The 16,671-nt window shown below is 36.4% G+C and overlaps 1 protein-coding gene across 1 annotated transcript in view; it reads right to left on the bottom strand.

Moving 5' to 3' along the window:
• The window catches only part of WDR70 (WD repeat domain 70), a 142,240-nt gene that overhangs the window by 18,728 nt on the left and 106,841 nt on the right, over positions 1-16,671 (bottom strand). Inside the window, exons 13-14 of the mRNA XM_085297698.1 lie at positions 15,827-15,911; positions 14,647-14,785 (exon numbers count right to left, since the gene is read on the bottom strand). Coding sequence (XP_085153824.1) covers positions 14,647-14,785; positions 15,827-15,911 — 224 coding nt within the window. The remainder of the gene's footprint in view (positions 1-14,646; positions 14,786-15,826; positions 15,912-16,671) is intronic.

Below are 16,671 nucleotides of genomic sequence, written 5' to 3'. Positions count from 1 at the left end.
CTAACCACAGGAGATAAAAGCAAACTACAATCTCTCACTGCACTTACCAAGGTGATTTCATGCTTTATCAGAGAAGTAAAACAGGAGAAGGGAATTAGCTTGACAGTGCTTTATAGAAACTCAGCACAGAAGACCAGATTAACCGTTAGTACTGGCTGCATGAAAATTCAATGGATGCTAACTTCAAGGCTCAGAAAATATGAACATTAGAGTAATAATGAAAAACTTAAATTAACTAATTTTAGATTCAATCATTCAACCTAGAAAGATCTAATCTAATTTTAGATTCAAACATTCAACCTAGAAAGACCAAAACAGTTTCTCATAACAAAGTTGAAATAAAGACAAAGTGATATAGATTCTGAACTCCATAAAATTTCAGGTCCTCTCCCAGCTTTACAAAAGGAAAATAATATAGTATAATAAATAAGAATGATAACATGCAGAATGTATCATCATGTAAACATCTTCAACACTTTATAAAAAATACTTCAATGTATGGGACATCTTTGGAACATGAAGTCCTGGAAGTCTGTCATAAAAATAATTTCACCTTGGCCAAAAGAGATTTTTTTTGCCCAGCTTTGTGACAGTAAGATTAATCTACCTTAAAATAACAATACAATACTTACAAATACAGCACTTACAAAGGACAAGTACTAGTAATGTTTTAAAAGCTGTYTGGCACTTTTGTTCTTATTTTGTATTAATGTTGTCATTCATTTCTTCAAATGCAGTTAATCTGAAGAGACTTGGCTAAGGTCTGTTGTATACATAAATGCAGTAGATAGTCTTGGGATATACTGGGAGAAGATTGGGAAAATATTTTTGTGAAGTTAGGCAGTGAGAATGTTAAAAATGTTAACAAAGAGAAATAGTCCAAGTTCGCCTTCTTTAGTGTGATTAGAAAGGAACTTAGGACAGATTCATTGCATATTATTGACAGTAGGCCTTCATCATGATTTTCAGGTAACAGATTATCTTGGAATACTGACTTAGAGTGAAATAAAATAACTTTTAAAGTCATCTTTGCTATAATCTGGACCAAAACGTTTATCTTCCTAAACAATCACCTAATAAAATAGAAACAGATTACTGATTGTTCCTGAAACCAGTGACACTTTTCTCTAAAGTAGCTACACCACTATTTTAAATAGAAAATATGAGTTACCAGACCAACACATGCCTACTTTTTTTAAAAAAATGAAACACTATACTTCAGACTCCTGAATCTTTTAAAATAAAAGTCCAGTTTTACAAAATTTTATCTGCAATAACTTAGAAAAGCTTAAAAATATGTCATAAACTTCAACCAGATAGCTCATATATACATAAAAAGATGTCAGGCAAAGGCAATTACATCTTTTCTCCCTGAGGCACACTTCCACCTGCATTTCCTCCATTCTGAAACATGTGCAGTCCCCATTCATGTGCAATGCTGGGATGCTTCTTAAATAGCCCTGTGCATCACATGAGCAGAGCTGTTGGTTCACGTAAGCAGTAAGCTACACCAAGTAACTTTTTCTATTAATTTTTTTTCTACTAAAGCTAATTCTCATATTTGGCTTGCTAGACAATCACACAAATGGCTGTGCTGGTACTACGCACTTAATTGTGCTCCAATGGGATTAAACAGTAGTGCCTCTGAATGTGAAACTGAAGCCAGAATCAGAATTCTCTGCAACACAGAATGGAACACTTATTCCACTCTAGAAATATACCCCTGTTTTATAAGCAAAGCGAAGAATAACTGAAACATTTCTCTGCAGGCAAAAGCTAATTACCTCAACTTAAACTATCCAGAACACTTGGTCTAACACCTCTAGAGAAGCAAACAATCAGAGAGGGCATTTTACAAGGTCAGCAAGAAAAGATTAAAATGATTTGTTGGATAGAAATGGAAAATTTACCTCTAAGATGAAACCACAAAGCTCATAAGGTCATAAAACTACAAACTCTGATGTCAAGGACTGCAAGAACTCTACTGGATCTCTAGTTACAAAGACGGTTCAAGACAGCAGCAGTGTAGGCAAAAATAGCTTTCTGGCCCATGCTTGAGGTTAAAAAAAAATCAATTTTACAAAATGGATAGAGCAGATCCAGCACGAAGAGAAGTTTTAGAGGGGTTGTGCATGTTTGGGGGGATGAAGGCTACGAAAGGTTAAGAAATTTCTCTCAAGAGGGATGAGAAATAGTTGCAGAGTTTTCAGATGGAAGAAAGACCGGCAAGGGCCTGAGTGTGTTCTGAGAAGCTTCCCAGGGACACCAGTAGGGTCCCTCTCTCTTTTGCACCAGCTTGCTCTCCTTGCAGACTGTCCACCTCCTACTCCACTCTCTTCCGGCACTACAGAACTCCCCACACCTGTCACAGTACCCTGTATCCTGCTGTCTCCTCTGCTCAGCAGTTTCCTTCCATGCTCAGAAACAGCATCAATCCTCTAACCTCAGCTGCTGGAAGAGACTGCTGCTCCTTTCCAAGGGAGTGAAAAGGCTCCTCTAGAGATCAGGGCTTTCTACTCTTGCACCCATCAAAAGCAGCAGGGGAGGCTCTTGGGGCAGAAATCCCTTTTGTCCCCTGGGCAAACCCTGACTGTGGGGTGCAGCCAAAAGGCAGCGGCATTACGTTCTTACTCTGTGGGAGACAGATGCACCACAGGTATTTATCAGCACGGAACGGCAAGGCTTCCTGCGACGGCAAAGCCAAAGTTAACAGCTTACTCCCCCTTCTCCCCTTCTGCACAGTCCAGTCCCACCAGGCAAAGAATTCTGCCGAGTGGGGGCAGCTGCTTCAGCGTGCTGAACCGGCAGAAAAGGTTTGTTTTGTTTTGTTCTGTTTCTTAACTTTCTGAGGCAGCTTTTTGCTGGTGGCTTTTCACTGTGGGATGACTAAAGTCTGAGACAGAGATATACAAAGGAACAAGTGAGAACATACAGCCAAAGGAGGGGACGAGGACTCCACTTTCAGTGACTGCAAGTTGCAACATTGGCTCAGTTGTTTTAAGAAAATTTCCCCTAAAGATTTCAATAGTAACTGATGCAGCTTTAAAGAGAATTAGTCATTTTAAAAGGCTCAAAGGCTAGTAGAAACTATACATGGCTATAAGCATATAAAGCAACATTTCTTGTATCTTGTATATACAGCAATACTGCAGTACACTATATACAAAAAGTAACCAAAGCATTCATAGGGTTTTAAAGTTATGATTCAAGCTACATATTCCTAATTTTTTTTTAAAGGATGTAAGTATTAGCTCATTACAAGACTCTTGTAATATTTTCTGCTTCCCTGAAGTACTTAATATCTACCTAAATTTCTTACTGTAAGGAAAAATAAACTAAGGAAAACCTAAATAAAGCAGCATCAAGAAAATAATGAGAAAATACAGCAGTTGTTCCTAGCTCCTACATATTACAAAGCATGTAGAGCTTTCAAACAGACTTTAATGCTTATGCCTGAAAATATTTTCTTATCACATTCCAGGTCTTGAACCACCATTTTATTTTATTAGTATCTTTCCAATCTACCAAAACGTAAGGCTGCCTGTTATGTAACAAAACAAGGAGAGCAGGCATAAAGATGGCCTCTTGAAATTATTCATCTCTATTGTCCTATTCATCTCTATCCTCTCTCATTCTGTTCTGCCAGAGCACTAGGGAAAATTAAGGTTTCCTCCATTGCTGTCTTGCTATTCCTATTATTAACATTTTATCTGTCCATGAGCTGAAGCACTAGTTTCTTATTTTTTGCATTTCAGTTGAAAGCTTGATCAGGATCCAACAGAACATAACTACTTTTAGATGTATACAAACATCCAAGAAAACAATTAATCTTTTGTTATTAGCAAGATATTATTATACACATATGCACACAAGTTGGGGGGGGTATGCATGTGCTAATCTAATGCAATACGGAGGTCATTATTTGTTGCAAGACTGACATGATATCAAGTTTCACCACTTTCTGAGAAATTCCAAGGGCTGATATTTTTGGCATAAAGAGGAATCACCATACATTTCTGCAGTGCTTAGCTCAATGAGGCTAACAGTCTTTCTTTGCTACTGCAAAACAAAAAGAAAATTAAATGGGATCATATTTTACAAAGATGTTTTACTTTCTTTTCCCTCCTTCAGGAGGTCTTACTGCTTCTCAGCTTAATCAGGCATTGTTTTCTTTGGAATCAACCTCTTTTTCCTAAAGATAGTTAAATTTTAAGGTTAAATCCCATACATTTGTCTTTGAAAATGAACACTTCATATGAAGTATGTTTTCTGATAATACATGATAACATATCAGCTTTTCAAAGTTCACAAGTAAAGCTCCTCTGTTATACAGGATAAAGGAAGAAAAACATGCTTCCACATGAGTTATGYGCTGCTGGAGTAAACCTTAATTTTTCCTTCTCTTCAGGTACGGCCTCTCATTCTTCACAGATAATTCTCAGATAGACTCTCATCCTTCTTATACAGTTCCTCCAGAATTTTGGAACTGATTAGTCAGACCGCAGTTATCAGATTTTTAGGCTGAGAAGTTCAGTAAATTCATGTCTGCCCCCACAGCTACTAGCTGTGCCCTGAAAGAAAATTGTTTATTTAAAAGAATATACAAAAAAACGTGTAAACAGGGAATATTCACACCTAGAGAACACTACTGTCAGAGAATGGAAATCTCTGCTGAAGAATGATGATAAATAAATGATTTTTGTGCCCTCTCCTGTGGCAAGTGTGCAGCCAACATCCCACATGTAAATTGGAAAGAACAAAAGTGACCAATTTCCTTGGCAGTTATTTGTCACATGATGATAATTTACCACTAGAAAAAATATTGCTAATTAAAGATTAATACTGAAAATGGAAAAGGAACATGCAAATTCTAGACTTCCATACATCTCTACTTGTTCAAGCAAGACTGTACAATTTTTGATGTTTCCTTGATGTGATGTTTCTACTGATTAAAAAAAAAATTTTGTTCATATTTAGATAATATTCTACAATCTGAAGATGAAGTTGTTGATGTTTGGACAGTTACATTTGGAAATCAGGTTTAAGTGAGAGAACTTATGCTTGACTCTCTCAGCTAGCAGAGTCCTTTCATGGAGTGGGAATGCTTTTCTGCAGTGCTACTGTAAATTGCATACAGCCATAAATCAATAGAAATGAGAGCAGAAGTCTCCTACTTTGCTATTGGCAAGGTCAGAGTGAGACAGATGAAATGTTCCAATGCCTTAGCACAGGTGAATCAGTATCAGTTGAGAGAAGTGAGGATCTTAGGTGGGACTTACCTCACCAAACTTAAGATGTCTACACCTCTAATCTTTAGAAGTCTACTCTTTACATATCTAAGACACTCGCCTCCCTTTAAAATCAATGCAGAGAAATCAGCATTTTTAGAGTGGCCTTCATCTAACCTGGTTTAGATATCTATTTTAGGATGAGATAAATCACAGTCTGGATCTGTTATTTCTCACTGATGATTAGAAAGGGAGCCTAGGATGACTGAATCTGTTGTAGACATCTATATTTGGTCAGGTGAATCCCTATAGCCTACAATGGCCAAAATAACTACAGAAGAAAAGCAGAAAACTAAATGGAGCAACACGAGGAGGATCTGTGTTACAGCATGTTGTGCTACTTTTATAAAACTCTCCAGTTCCTCAGGGAAAAGGATTCTGGAGGCCAAATTAAATATGTCTAGTGCGGAAAGAATATATCACATAAAAACTCCTAAAATTGTCCAACAAATCTTTAGAATCTTAGCTTTGAAAGATCGGGTTTAGCTCTGAAGGTACCTAAAAACTCAAACAGAAACAAAAACAAAGCTTTATGCTCTCCCTCACTTCTTCCCCCTTTTCTGTCCTATAAAAACATAATGCAGCTTCAGAGTCTGTTCTGAATCTATACAATAAAAAAGTCACAGGAAGAGCTGCTGATCTAAGAAAATATTTTCAGTTAGTAAAAGAAAAACTTAAACAAACTCTCTCTCTTTCCTAAGTGGCAGCTTTGCTCCAGTGGCCATGACGGTATGTGACGGGCTCTGTTTGAACAGCCTGGTTCTGATTTGCTGCACTTGGCTGCCCAGATAAGTGGCATGTCAGCAGGGAAGACACTCAATGTGTGAAAAGACATGCTGACAGTGGTCATGGACTCTCTAAGTACAGGTCACTACAGCGGCGGCCAAATGGGGCTTATCTGACTGAACTGAATATTTGTCTGTACTGTAATTTTTATAAGTTCTGACACTGATGAAAGAATCCCAGTCTGTCAAAATCAGTGTAAGTATATATGCAACTAGTTTACTTAAGTCTTACTAGTTTACCTAGTTTACTATTCTGTCTTTGCTCCAATAATGAATTACATATTCACGGCAAAGAATTGTTTATGCAGTGCAGTATTTTTGAAAGATGCACAAGTTTAAATCATAATTAAGCAATTCCTGCTGCTTAGGAAGCTTTACTAGCTTATTATTATTTTTTAATGAAACAGTAATTCCTTTCTAAAAAACATTACCAGATAGCATAAGCTATATRAAACTATCTTAATATTTTAAAGGGGTAAGCAATTTCAAGCCTGTGCTGGACTGAAGGATCAAATCGCAGTGTGCCTTCCAAGCTAACCTTCTATAGCTCTGGAACTCGCACAACGGAAGTTCTTCTGACTTTAGTAATATGTCTTCCCAGAAATGAAAGGAGACGTATAAAGTTATTTCAGGAAATCCGTACTTATTTCAAAAGATTTCTATGTCCTTAAATAAAACACTAAAATGTCTGGATACTAACAGCCGAAACCAGTTTCTCACTACTCCAAAATCCTTCAACAATTGTTCCCCATCCCACAGATACGGGCTACTCATCACTTTTAAACAAATTCTACATTTAGGAAAGATATTACACCAGCAGCTTTCAAAATTCTCCATTTTATAATAAAGGTATGACCTGTTTAGAAACTTTGAAAATACATATATGTATAGAGACTGCTGTAAAGAGTATGCAAATCTAGTTTTCCTTCACAGACATGTTGAAGTAGCCCATGGATTTCACAGACAAAGGTTGAAAACTTCTCTGCTAGTGCTTATGAAATGCATTCCAGTAAGAATGCATACCATATCACTACTTGTTAAAAAAAGAGAGGAGAAATGTCTCATATACTAAAATCTCATCACACTGGGCTGCAGGAAAGGCCTGGAAGCATTCTAACTTAAAGGCAGCAGAGTGACTCCTGCCTATTTTCAGGATCTGAAAGCYTCAAAAGGAAATAGTGTTATTTCCTCCATCTCATGGCCTCATACTCAACAAAGATCAAAAACAGGTCTAAGAGAGTTTTAAACAAGTATTTCAGTGCACTTGTCCTTAAGTGTACAAGGACACACTTACCCTGCAATATTATGCAACTGAAGAAATTCAAGAAACTACTCAGTCTTTTAATCTGAACCTAAGGTCAATCTTATCTGTAGAAACACCAATACTTCTGCATAATAATCCAAGATTACTAATAATGATAACTGACATGCACAGTGGAAAGTAAAATCCATCAGTAAAGTTAGCATCATAAAGAAAGACTTGTATATGGATACGTTTCTTCTTCTCCTTCTACAGTCACTTTGCTTTCTCTGTAGATCTTCTGCATGGCCCATCAACTCTACTGACCGTCTGCTCCCTTYCAAGAACAGCAGAAGTTCTGCCTTAAGAAACACAGAAAGATGATGCTGCTCTGAGGCAACATTAATTCCCACTGCACACTCTGTAATCTCTTTTCACTGGTGTCTTACTGCACAGTGGTGACCCAGAAACCACAAGCCAAGTTTGGTTTGCCGTGCTGCTGTATCTGGGAAGGGCTGCTCTGCCTCCTGGCTGCATCCACAGACCAGAGGAGGGAAAAAATGTAGTCTTGAACAGCTTTTAGAAAACTGCTTTATTGTTAATTAGCTTGCTTCTTCCCTTATGTAGTACATAGGCTTATTTATGCAAAGCATACTGCATTAACAACAACAAAAATAAGGTTAAATAATAGATTTAGAATTAAACCATTTTAAATGTCTTAGAAGTTGAACAACAAAGACTAACATTCTGCTTCCACCTTATCTCTTCTTTGGAACAAAAATATGGTAAAGATTTATACACTGATACTATGTAAGCTCTGATCCAGAAAGAAAAGTCTGCACACACAGTAAAAATATGCTAATATTACATTAAAAATCTGCTTTAAGCCCCAATTGCAAAAATCTTCAGATTTGAGATTCCTCTGGACATCATCCAAGGAAAAGAGCCAAATATAATAAATATTGTGGGAGGTTAGGGAATATCTAGAGTGTAGTGACCTGCTATCATTAGATTTAAAATACTCATGAGAATATAGTAGTAAAGGAAGCAACAATAATGTTTTTCCCTTGTGAAATGTGATTTAGAAAATGTGTGGAAACATTCAATGGAACAGGGACCTGAAATGGGTAAGATAAAATTTACAATTTTCTATGTAGAAATCATAAATATCCTAAAAAAACATTTTCAGGGAACAGTAATTTAAAGCAGGATCTCAAGTACTGGAACAGGTTGCCCAGAGAGGTCGTGGAGTCTCCCTCTCTGCAGATATGCAAGGCCCACCTGGATGCAACCCTGTCTAACATGCTCTAGATAACCCTGCTGAGCAGGGAGGGGGGTTGGACTGGACGATCTCCAGAGGTCCCTTCTAGCCTCACCGATTCTATGATTCTAATATAAAATATATGGATGGCAATGCTGAATCACAGATCTTTCAAGGTACGGYTATAAAGCATATTGTGAAAAATTGAGTTGAGACAGTGAACAATACTTTTTATTTATTTGATGAAAAGAAAAAGAGACTTTCAATCTAGGTAGCAAACTGTTTTCCTTTTAATTGCAAGGCAGGGCATTTTCAAGCACCTGCTCCGTCAGAATTGTAGCCATGTTTTCAACACAATATACAGCAAAACTAAGGCATACAACTCCCACATACAACCCATTTGTTACAGTGAGAAAAGCTGCACAGTTTATCTTTCTCACACATTGTAAACCTCTAGTGACAACTCTCCTAAAACAAAGTATATGCTGCTGCAGGATGTAAGGAGTGATGGACCACATCGCCTTAACATTTATGAAAGCAGAGAATAAAATGTGACAAGTTACTTCATTATAAAAGAAAGTACTTTGCTGTCATTCACATTTTATGCTAGGCATTTTGTATTTTAATTAGCACAAAATTTTACCAGACCTTGAATACTGTATGTGCTTCCTTGTTAAGAGTTTCCTTTCAAATAACAGAAATGGTTTAAAAAACAAAAGTAGCATGCTGACCTCTTCCAGAAGTCAAAAGAATTCATTTTTCCTATATGTAAAAGCTTTAAATCCTAGTGAAACAGACCTCAGTGGAAAAGCCMTTTACCATATTACTGCACCTTTTAAACAGTAAATGCTATTGTTTGAGGTCAAGGAAAGAAATAYTGCAATGCTATATCAACTGTGCATAAAGGATGCTAGAAGTTTCATACTCCTTATTCCTTCTTTGCTTCTCACTCTTTAAGCTAAAAAGAAGCTTTATTTATAGCTTGTCTCAGAAGACCTTCCTGAAACATCCCTTGGAGATATTTTCAGAAGGATTTAATAATTTAGCTTTTGCTTTTATTTGAGAAACTAAGAAAATATTGAATGATTTTCTTAACAGAAATAAGTTTTCCAAAATAACCGTAAGTCAATGCTTTTGTATTGTTGCTTATCTACAAAAACCTGTGAGATATTTTAARATCTTACACATTTCCTCTTCTAATGCACATAATCTCATCATCTGTTCTTGTTTTCAAATTAAAATATTATTTACATTTTCATTTAAAAATAGCAATTTCTCTAAATTGTACAACTTTTCTTTCAGCGCCCATCTTTGCCTGGCGGTAACAGGGTATACTTCATCTCCTTTCCATATGGGGAAAACGACTGTTCTGCTGCTGCCAAAATCAATCTTGTCTGTAATACAGATAACTATTGGTTGATCTATCTGACCCGACAAATGAGTGATAGACATGTGAGTGAGATTCAAGTGGCTGTCCACAGTTATTTTCTATTAATCTAATAATCTAACATTGGGGGAAATGTTGTGTACCCAGCTCTGTTTCCCATACACTAGGTATTTATAACTGCTTCCCATGAAGATCTCATACTCGCATAGCCAAAGTAAGAATCAAAAATAAATCCCCCTTGACATACATCTGACTATGAACCTCCCTTCCATTTCATAAAGAGAGCCCACTTACAAACATCCCAAAAGATGAGACCTCAGCCCAAGAATGCCGCAGGTCTTCCTTTCTCCCATACTACCTGAGGAAAGCAAAGGGAAATGGCCTCTGAGTTTCCATGCACATGCTTTGTACCCTCTCACAGCTGTTTTAATTCCCAAGATACGTTTAATATTCCTCATCCATGTAAAGGGAGTGCAAAAATACCTTGCACTGAATTGGAAATCTTTCACACACAATAAGCCTCAAATGCTCATGCTGAGACAGTTTAATTGCTTTCCTGTAGATATCTGGGGTGAGGGCAAAAGAATAGTTCTTATTTTATATTATTGTGTCAAGATAGGTGGATAAAACAGCTTTAAAAAAGTTGCACAAGTACAGTAAGGTGAAGTCTTGTTTCATAAGCTCAGGTCTTGCTAAGAAGAGAGGGATTCTGTATGGTTTAGCATGTGTAACTATGGCCACAGTATAAAGCTCTTGCAGTTTTAAATCACACCTGCAGACCCGGAGCCAGCGCCAGGCTGCAGCACTGCACACCTGACAGCAGCCCCCTTAGGRGAGGGCAGAGGGTGGCATTTCAGCCCCTGAGCTCCGGTTTCATCYGCAAAAAGTAAATGAGGCTGTCCTTACACTGCAACATAGGCGCTTCACTCCTTGAGAAAAATCACAGAAGAAAAATCCAGCRAGTGCTATTAAATGCAAAATCCCTACACCTGCACCAAGGTACCTCTAAGTCACGGATGACGGAGGCAGAACAGTACGGTCAGAGAAGCATCACTGTGTCTTTGCACTGTTCATGTATTCTTCTGCAGCCGCACTGCCACTGGCCAGAAATAAAGCCTGTGGTCTGAATCAGTTCTTACATGTATCTATCAGAATTTAAGTTTTCTTCAAAAAGTATTACTATTTATGTGACAAGTTTCAGTTCTAAAGAAGTCCTGGTGCCTACATGGTGGGATTGCATACAAGAGGGGACACAACAGTTTAGTCACGAGCTTAGCCAAAGACTGTGACTAAAAATAAAAGACTAATACACAAAATAAAAAGCAAATTAATATTCTATAGCCAGTCACAACAGCAGAGACTAATCAGGCTGCTAGTCCATTAGTAAAACCACAAGGTTTCACTCCAGCAACTTTGAAGCATTAATGGGCTTTCCCATGAAAACTTGAAAGAAAAGGTGAAAAAAAGGTTTGCGTGGTATGATGGAAAGGAATGTCAGACACTGCTTTGGTCAAACATTCCCATTAACTATTTTCCCATTATCCCCTAGGTTCATTCACAGGCCAATTGCACTAGCTATTTACAAAGGAGGTTTAAGATAATGTTTACTGTTTTCAGTGTTCTTCAATTTTCTAAGCTTACTGGAGTTTCCTTTAAAAAATCTTTGTGAAAACAAAGGAAATAAAAAAAATGGTCTTATTATTTTCATTTCATAATTGAAATAAATGGCTAATGATAYTTGTTTTCTTCAATAGTTTGGACTAAAGCCATCTGACATTATTGAAAGTATTTTCATGAGGGTGAAGAGCTGATCTAGCTCTTTGCTACTTGGATAGATACTTGGATACTTGYGCTCTTTTACTACATATTGGCACAATGTAACTACATATATGTGATGCTTAGTATCAAAAATACAAACACTGAAATTACATATTTAAGTACAGATTATATATAAAGGTAAAGAAGTAGAATATTAATTACAAAACACAAACTGAAGCCTTAGGCAACACTGTTTTTATATTCAGCTACCCTTACTGCTCTGCTGGCATACTTGAGACACTGTAAGGAAAAAATGGTAATTAAGAGTAGTCAGAATGCAAGCAACTAATCACTGAACTACTAAAAGATGCTTTGGTAAACCACACAGAAGATACTAATCTATCAATTTATAGGCCAACAATCTTTCCAGCAAGCAGCACACACTGCTTATAAAAACCACCTGCATCTTTAAAATTCATTTGTTTTTTTAGAATGCTTTTATAGGTTTRTATTTCATCTAACACTGTAATTTGAGAAAAGCATGAAGAAAACTACTGAAAAAGCTGAAAGATACAACAGAAGTATCTTGAAAAAAATGCACTGCTTATATTTTAAAACACCACATAATAATTTTCCTCCTTTTAGATTGAAGTTGATATGTTTAACTATGTTTTTCTTAGATGTGTAGCTGAAGTTGGAAGCTGGACAGATTGATTTCAGAGGTATTATTAGCGCTGGGTCACTGAAAATTAAGTCATAAGAATAGCATATATGAGTCTCAATTCTTCATCCACTATTGCCAGTATTGTTTCATTTGATCCAGTGTATGCAAAGCAGGYGAGTAACAGGCTTAAATTTTATAACTATAAATGAAGAAAGACAACAGCACTAAAATTTAATAGATAGATGTAATTTACTAGTCTTTAAAAATACTATATAAATATCAGCACCTATATAATTTATAGTATAAAACTACAAACCTGCTGAGATTTGTGCACATACTTAAATTTATAGTGCATGAGCAGACCCAGTGAAGCCARTTACTGGCCCTTCATAGAATCATAGAATCAGTAAGGTTGGAAGGGACCTCTAGAGATCATCTAGTTTTGTTTTTCCAACAATTTCCTACTGTTGGTTCTCAGCTCCTTATTCTGGACTCTCCCATTGCATTACCTACCTAAGCAGGTAAACAAGACTCTATTTCAAAGAAAAAAAAAGAAAGAAGTATTTCTGAGAGAGAATGTCAGCCCTTGAAAATTATATTCCTTCTGAATACAGAGCAGATAAGTTGATGAACAGTAATTCTTACCATTTAATTTCTTTCACAGATGAAGGCTAAAAGGCACCATCATTTACGAGCTTCTCATTCCTGAGATCTTAAAGCTAAAGAGAAATTTCCACACACTATTACTGACCTCTCCACCACAAAATAAAGATGCCAACATGACCAAGTCCAGACACTTAGCTCTAAGGAGTCATTGTAAGCACAACTGCTAAGCTATTTCATTTCCTGTGTCTCGGAAGAGCTCCTATGAGAATCTACCTCCCATGCTAACTTACGCAGTTAGTTGCCTTTGACCCGTCATGAAATTTCAGAGGGGATACTGAGGCACTCACATTTTATCTCCAAAAAAAGTTATAATAGGGAAAGAAAAGAAAAGAAAATCCATTAGAAATCATTAAGAGTTAACTTAAGGTTTTTGCCTGTTCCACAGGAGGAAAATTGAAAATACAATTTAGGTTACCTTTAGATAAATTCTTCAGTACTAAAAAAAATTCCGATGAAAATTTCTATGTAGGATAGAAAAATATTTAGTGCATATCTGTTCAAAATAAAAATAGGGTTTTTCCCTTGCTTCAGAAAGCCACACTCTTTCTGTTTTACCATGACTTCTGTGATTTGCAAGTTTGCTGCCAAAGAAATCAGTGATATAACATTCAGCTATAAACAGAATTTGTAGGATGAATACAGAAGAGAAAATGTGATTTGAAAAGAAAAGTAAATATAAATGTAAATCTAGTGTAAATGAACTCCAGTAGAAGCAGTTTTGGTGCACTCTGCTAATAAAGACCACTGCACCGTAACAGGTGGGTTAAGAAAAGTACCAAAGGAGAAAGCAATATCCTGAATCACTACAGTGTGACAAAGAATTGGCTAGGATGGACTTGAGTAACTCCTAGAAATGCCTCAAACTTAAGCAATCACAGCTCTGTTTGAATTTCTCCCAACTTCAATTGTCATAATCTATATGGTCCAGTTATTTGTGCTATAAAGGTTAAAAGATCTTTTTTTTTAAAATATGACATTAAGCTTTTCCTTCAGTACAAGGAAACAGATGAACTGTTCAAGTCATGCACACTCTTCTGTATTACAGATTCAAAATTTTAGGATTTTATATTTCTATTAAGAATAGGATTTTTTGATAGACAATTTCCTAGTGATGCCTTTTATTTTGCCACAAAATTGTTGCGTTTACACAAGCTACAGTCCACTGAAATACATTCTATAAGTAATCGTAAATCTAGCTTCAGGGGCAAGTTGAGGTTCTGTCACAATATGGCATTTTACTTAGAGAACTAAATAGCATAAACATGTATGTGAGCATTTTAGGGTTTATGCCTCATTTTACAGCTCTGGAAGGCTTCAGAAAAATCTTGACAAATAGTAACACCAAAGCAGGAATCTCTTAGTGCTTTAACACTTTCTCCTGAGCCTTTTTTTCCTTCTTTTCTTTTATTTCAATTGAGAGGACAATAGCACTTATTCAGGGCAGTCTACATTAGTCACWCTTGCTCCTAAAAATGGAGTAGAAAAATTACAGTAGAGTTAATAGGTCACTACCTGCTTAGAGAAAATAAAGYGTATGAATATGATTTCATTCATATTTTGAATAGTGGAATAAAGAAAAATAAAATAAAGTACGTACTGCATTTGTAACGTCTATCTCATACAATTTCTGGAATGTCTCCCGATCAAAGAAACACAGCTTCCCACTGCCACCACCTTTCTTAACAGAAGTGCCTGTGACAAGAATTTTGTCATCAGGGCTGAAACAGCAATCTGTCCTGCAACAGAAAATAAACCATCATATTGAACAAATTGATAATTAATATGTATGGAACATACCTATAAATTACATTCTTTAAAAATAATTMTTTTTATTTATTAATAATTTTAAGAGAAAGCTTAAAAAAATCTTTTATCAGACATCAGCTAACAATGACAGCTGTGCACAGAACATGCAAAACTGATGACCAAACMAATAACCCCACCCTGCAAAATCCTCCTCCTCTCAGAAGTCTGGTATACTCTTCAGCATTGGAAACAAACAGAAAATCTGGTTAACGTCATTCAGTAAGCAAACAAATGCATCATGATGTCTGTTTTCACTAATAAYATATTCCTCAATGCTGCACAGCAGTGTGTTTACATAGTGGTCAAAAATATTTGTCTGTTTACTTTTCTTCCGTCTGTCAATGCTACAAAATATAGTGGTTGTGACTTCAAGATTGATCTATCCCTGACCTTCCTGCTTCAGATCTTATTTCAAAAGTATAAATTTTCCTTAGAATTGAATTTGGCTGTGCTACAGCTGTAGGAATGCAGGTAATACCAATAAAAATACAGTACTTCTGCATTATATAGTAAAACAAGATATTTAAGTCCTACAGAATCCAGTCACCAGCACTTGATCATAACTTGAAATCATACCTTGYACCTTTATGCTATGTCTACTTTTCAATCCAGCTCTAATCATTTTTACTAATCACAGATTATAAATGAATGAGGCTCATTTATATGTCTCATTATACATACATACAGCAATGAACTGGCCTCCTTCTGAAAAGTTTATAATCAAATTAGACCAGAGAGGTATGAGACAGAAAGCGGCATATAACAAACATAGCTCTGTTGAGCTAGCTAAGAATTATCATAGAAAACAAAGAGATTTGAAAACAGTGTTAAGTCCTAAAATAGCTAAGAATACGGAGTTCTTGCTCCGTTCCAGAACTAGTGAGAACTGAGAAACGGAACTCCCTTATACTCCCTCCTGCTCAGCCCAACCACTGCTATTTCTACTAGGTGGAATAAATCAGCATACTTACATTGGAAAGAAGCTGGACAGCCTTTCAGCTGAATTAAGAGGCTTTTTAAATTGTCTAATATCCCATATCTTTAAAGTATCATCTCCTGTGAAACAAGAAAGACAAAAGTTTGCAATAAARAATTAAAGTCAAAAACTTAGACGTTTGCAAAAAATTTCATCCTCTAACTCAGACATGAAAAGATATAGGAAAAGAAAGAGAATAACAGAAGAAACATTCAAAACAGGGGTCAAGGTGAAAGTCGTTTGTCCCTAAATAGTTACGAAACTTCCCACCTGAGGCACCCCAGCAGACCAGGAATTTCTCAACAACTCCATCATAGCAATCTCTCCTACCAACAATAACTATCTACATCAGAATCAAATTCCTCAAACACTAACTTACTCTGTGTTCGCGAGGTTTCATAGAATCATATAAGTAGATTTAAAATTTTGCTAAAGATATTAACAGAAATTACAATATTACTGTGGATGGATTAGTTAAAAAGTTAAACAAGTTCTGTGTGGCTGGTTTCTACCTGCCCTGTAAGAATGACAGGCACATGAAGACCTTCTGCTTCTTTAGCAACAAATGGGAACAAATTACAATCTCAGTATCGAGAACAAGCCCTGGAATCAGGCAGAATTCCTTGGGGAAGGCAGAGAAGGCAAGTAAGTGAACCCACACTTGCTGCAATGAAACCTTTTCACACCCTTCCAGAACACCTTTGGCCATAAAAGCCAAAATCAAGGTTAGAGTAAGACATTTACAGCAATTCTCATCTGTGTTTGATAAACATGGCGCGACTCTGTAGGCCAGTAAAAGTCAGACTGTTTATTCTCTTTTGAAAAGTTATGACTTATTAA

The sequence above is a fragment of the Rhea americana genome, unplaced genomic scaffold, assembly GCF_003343005.1.
Source record: "Rhea americana isolate MKP2758 unplaced genomic scaffold, rheAme1 scaffold_13, whole genome shotgun sequence".
Lineage (NCBI taxonomy): Eukaryota > Metazoa > Chordata > Aves > Rheiformes > Rheidae > Rhea > Rhea americana.
The sequence above is the reverse complement of the archived record's forward strand: the minus strand, read 5'-3'. Positions and strand labels throughout refer to the sequence as shown.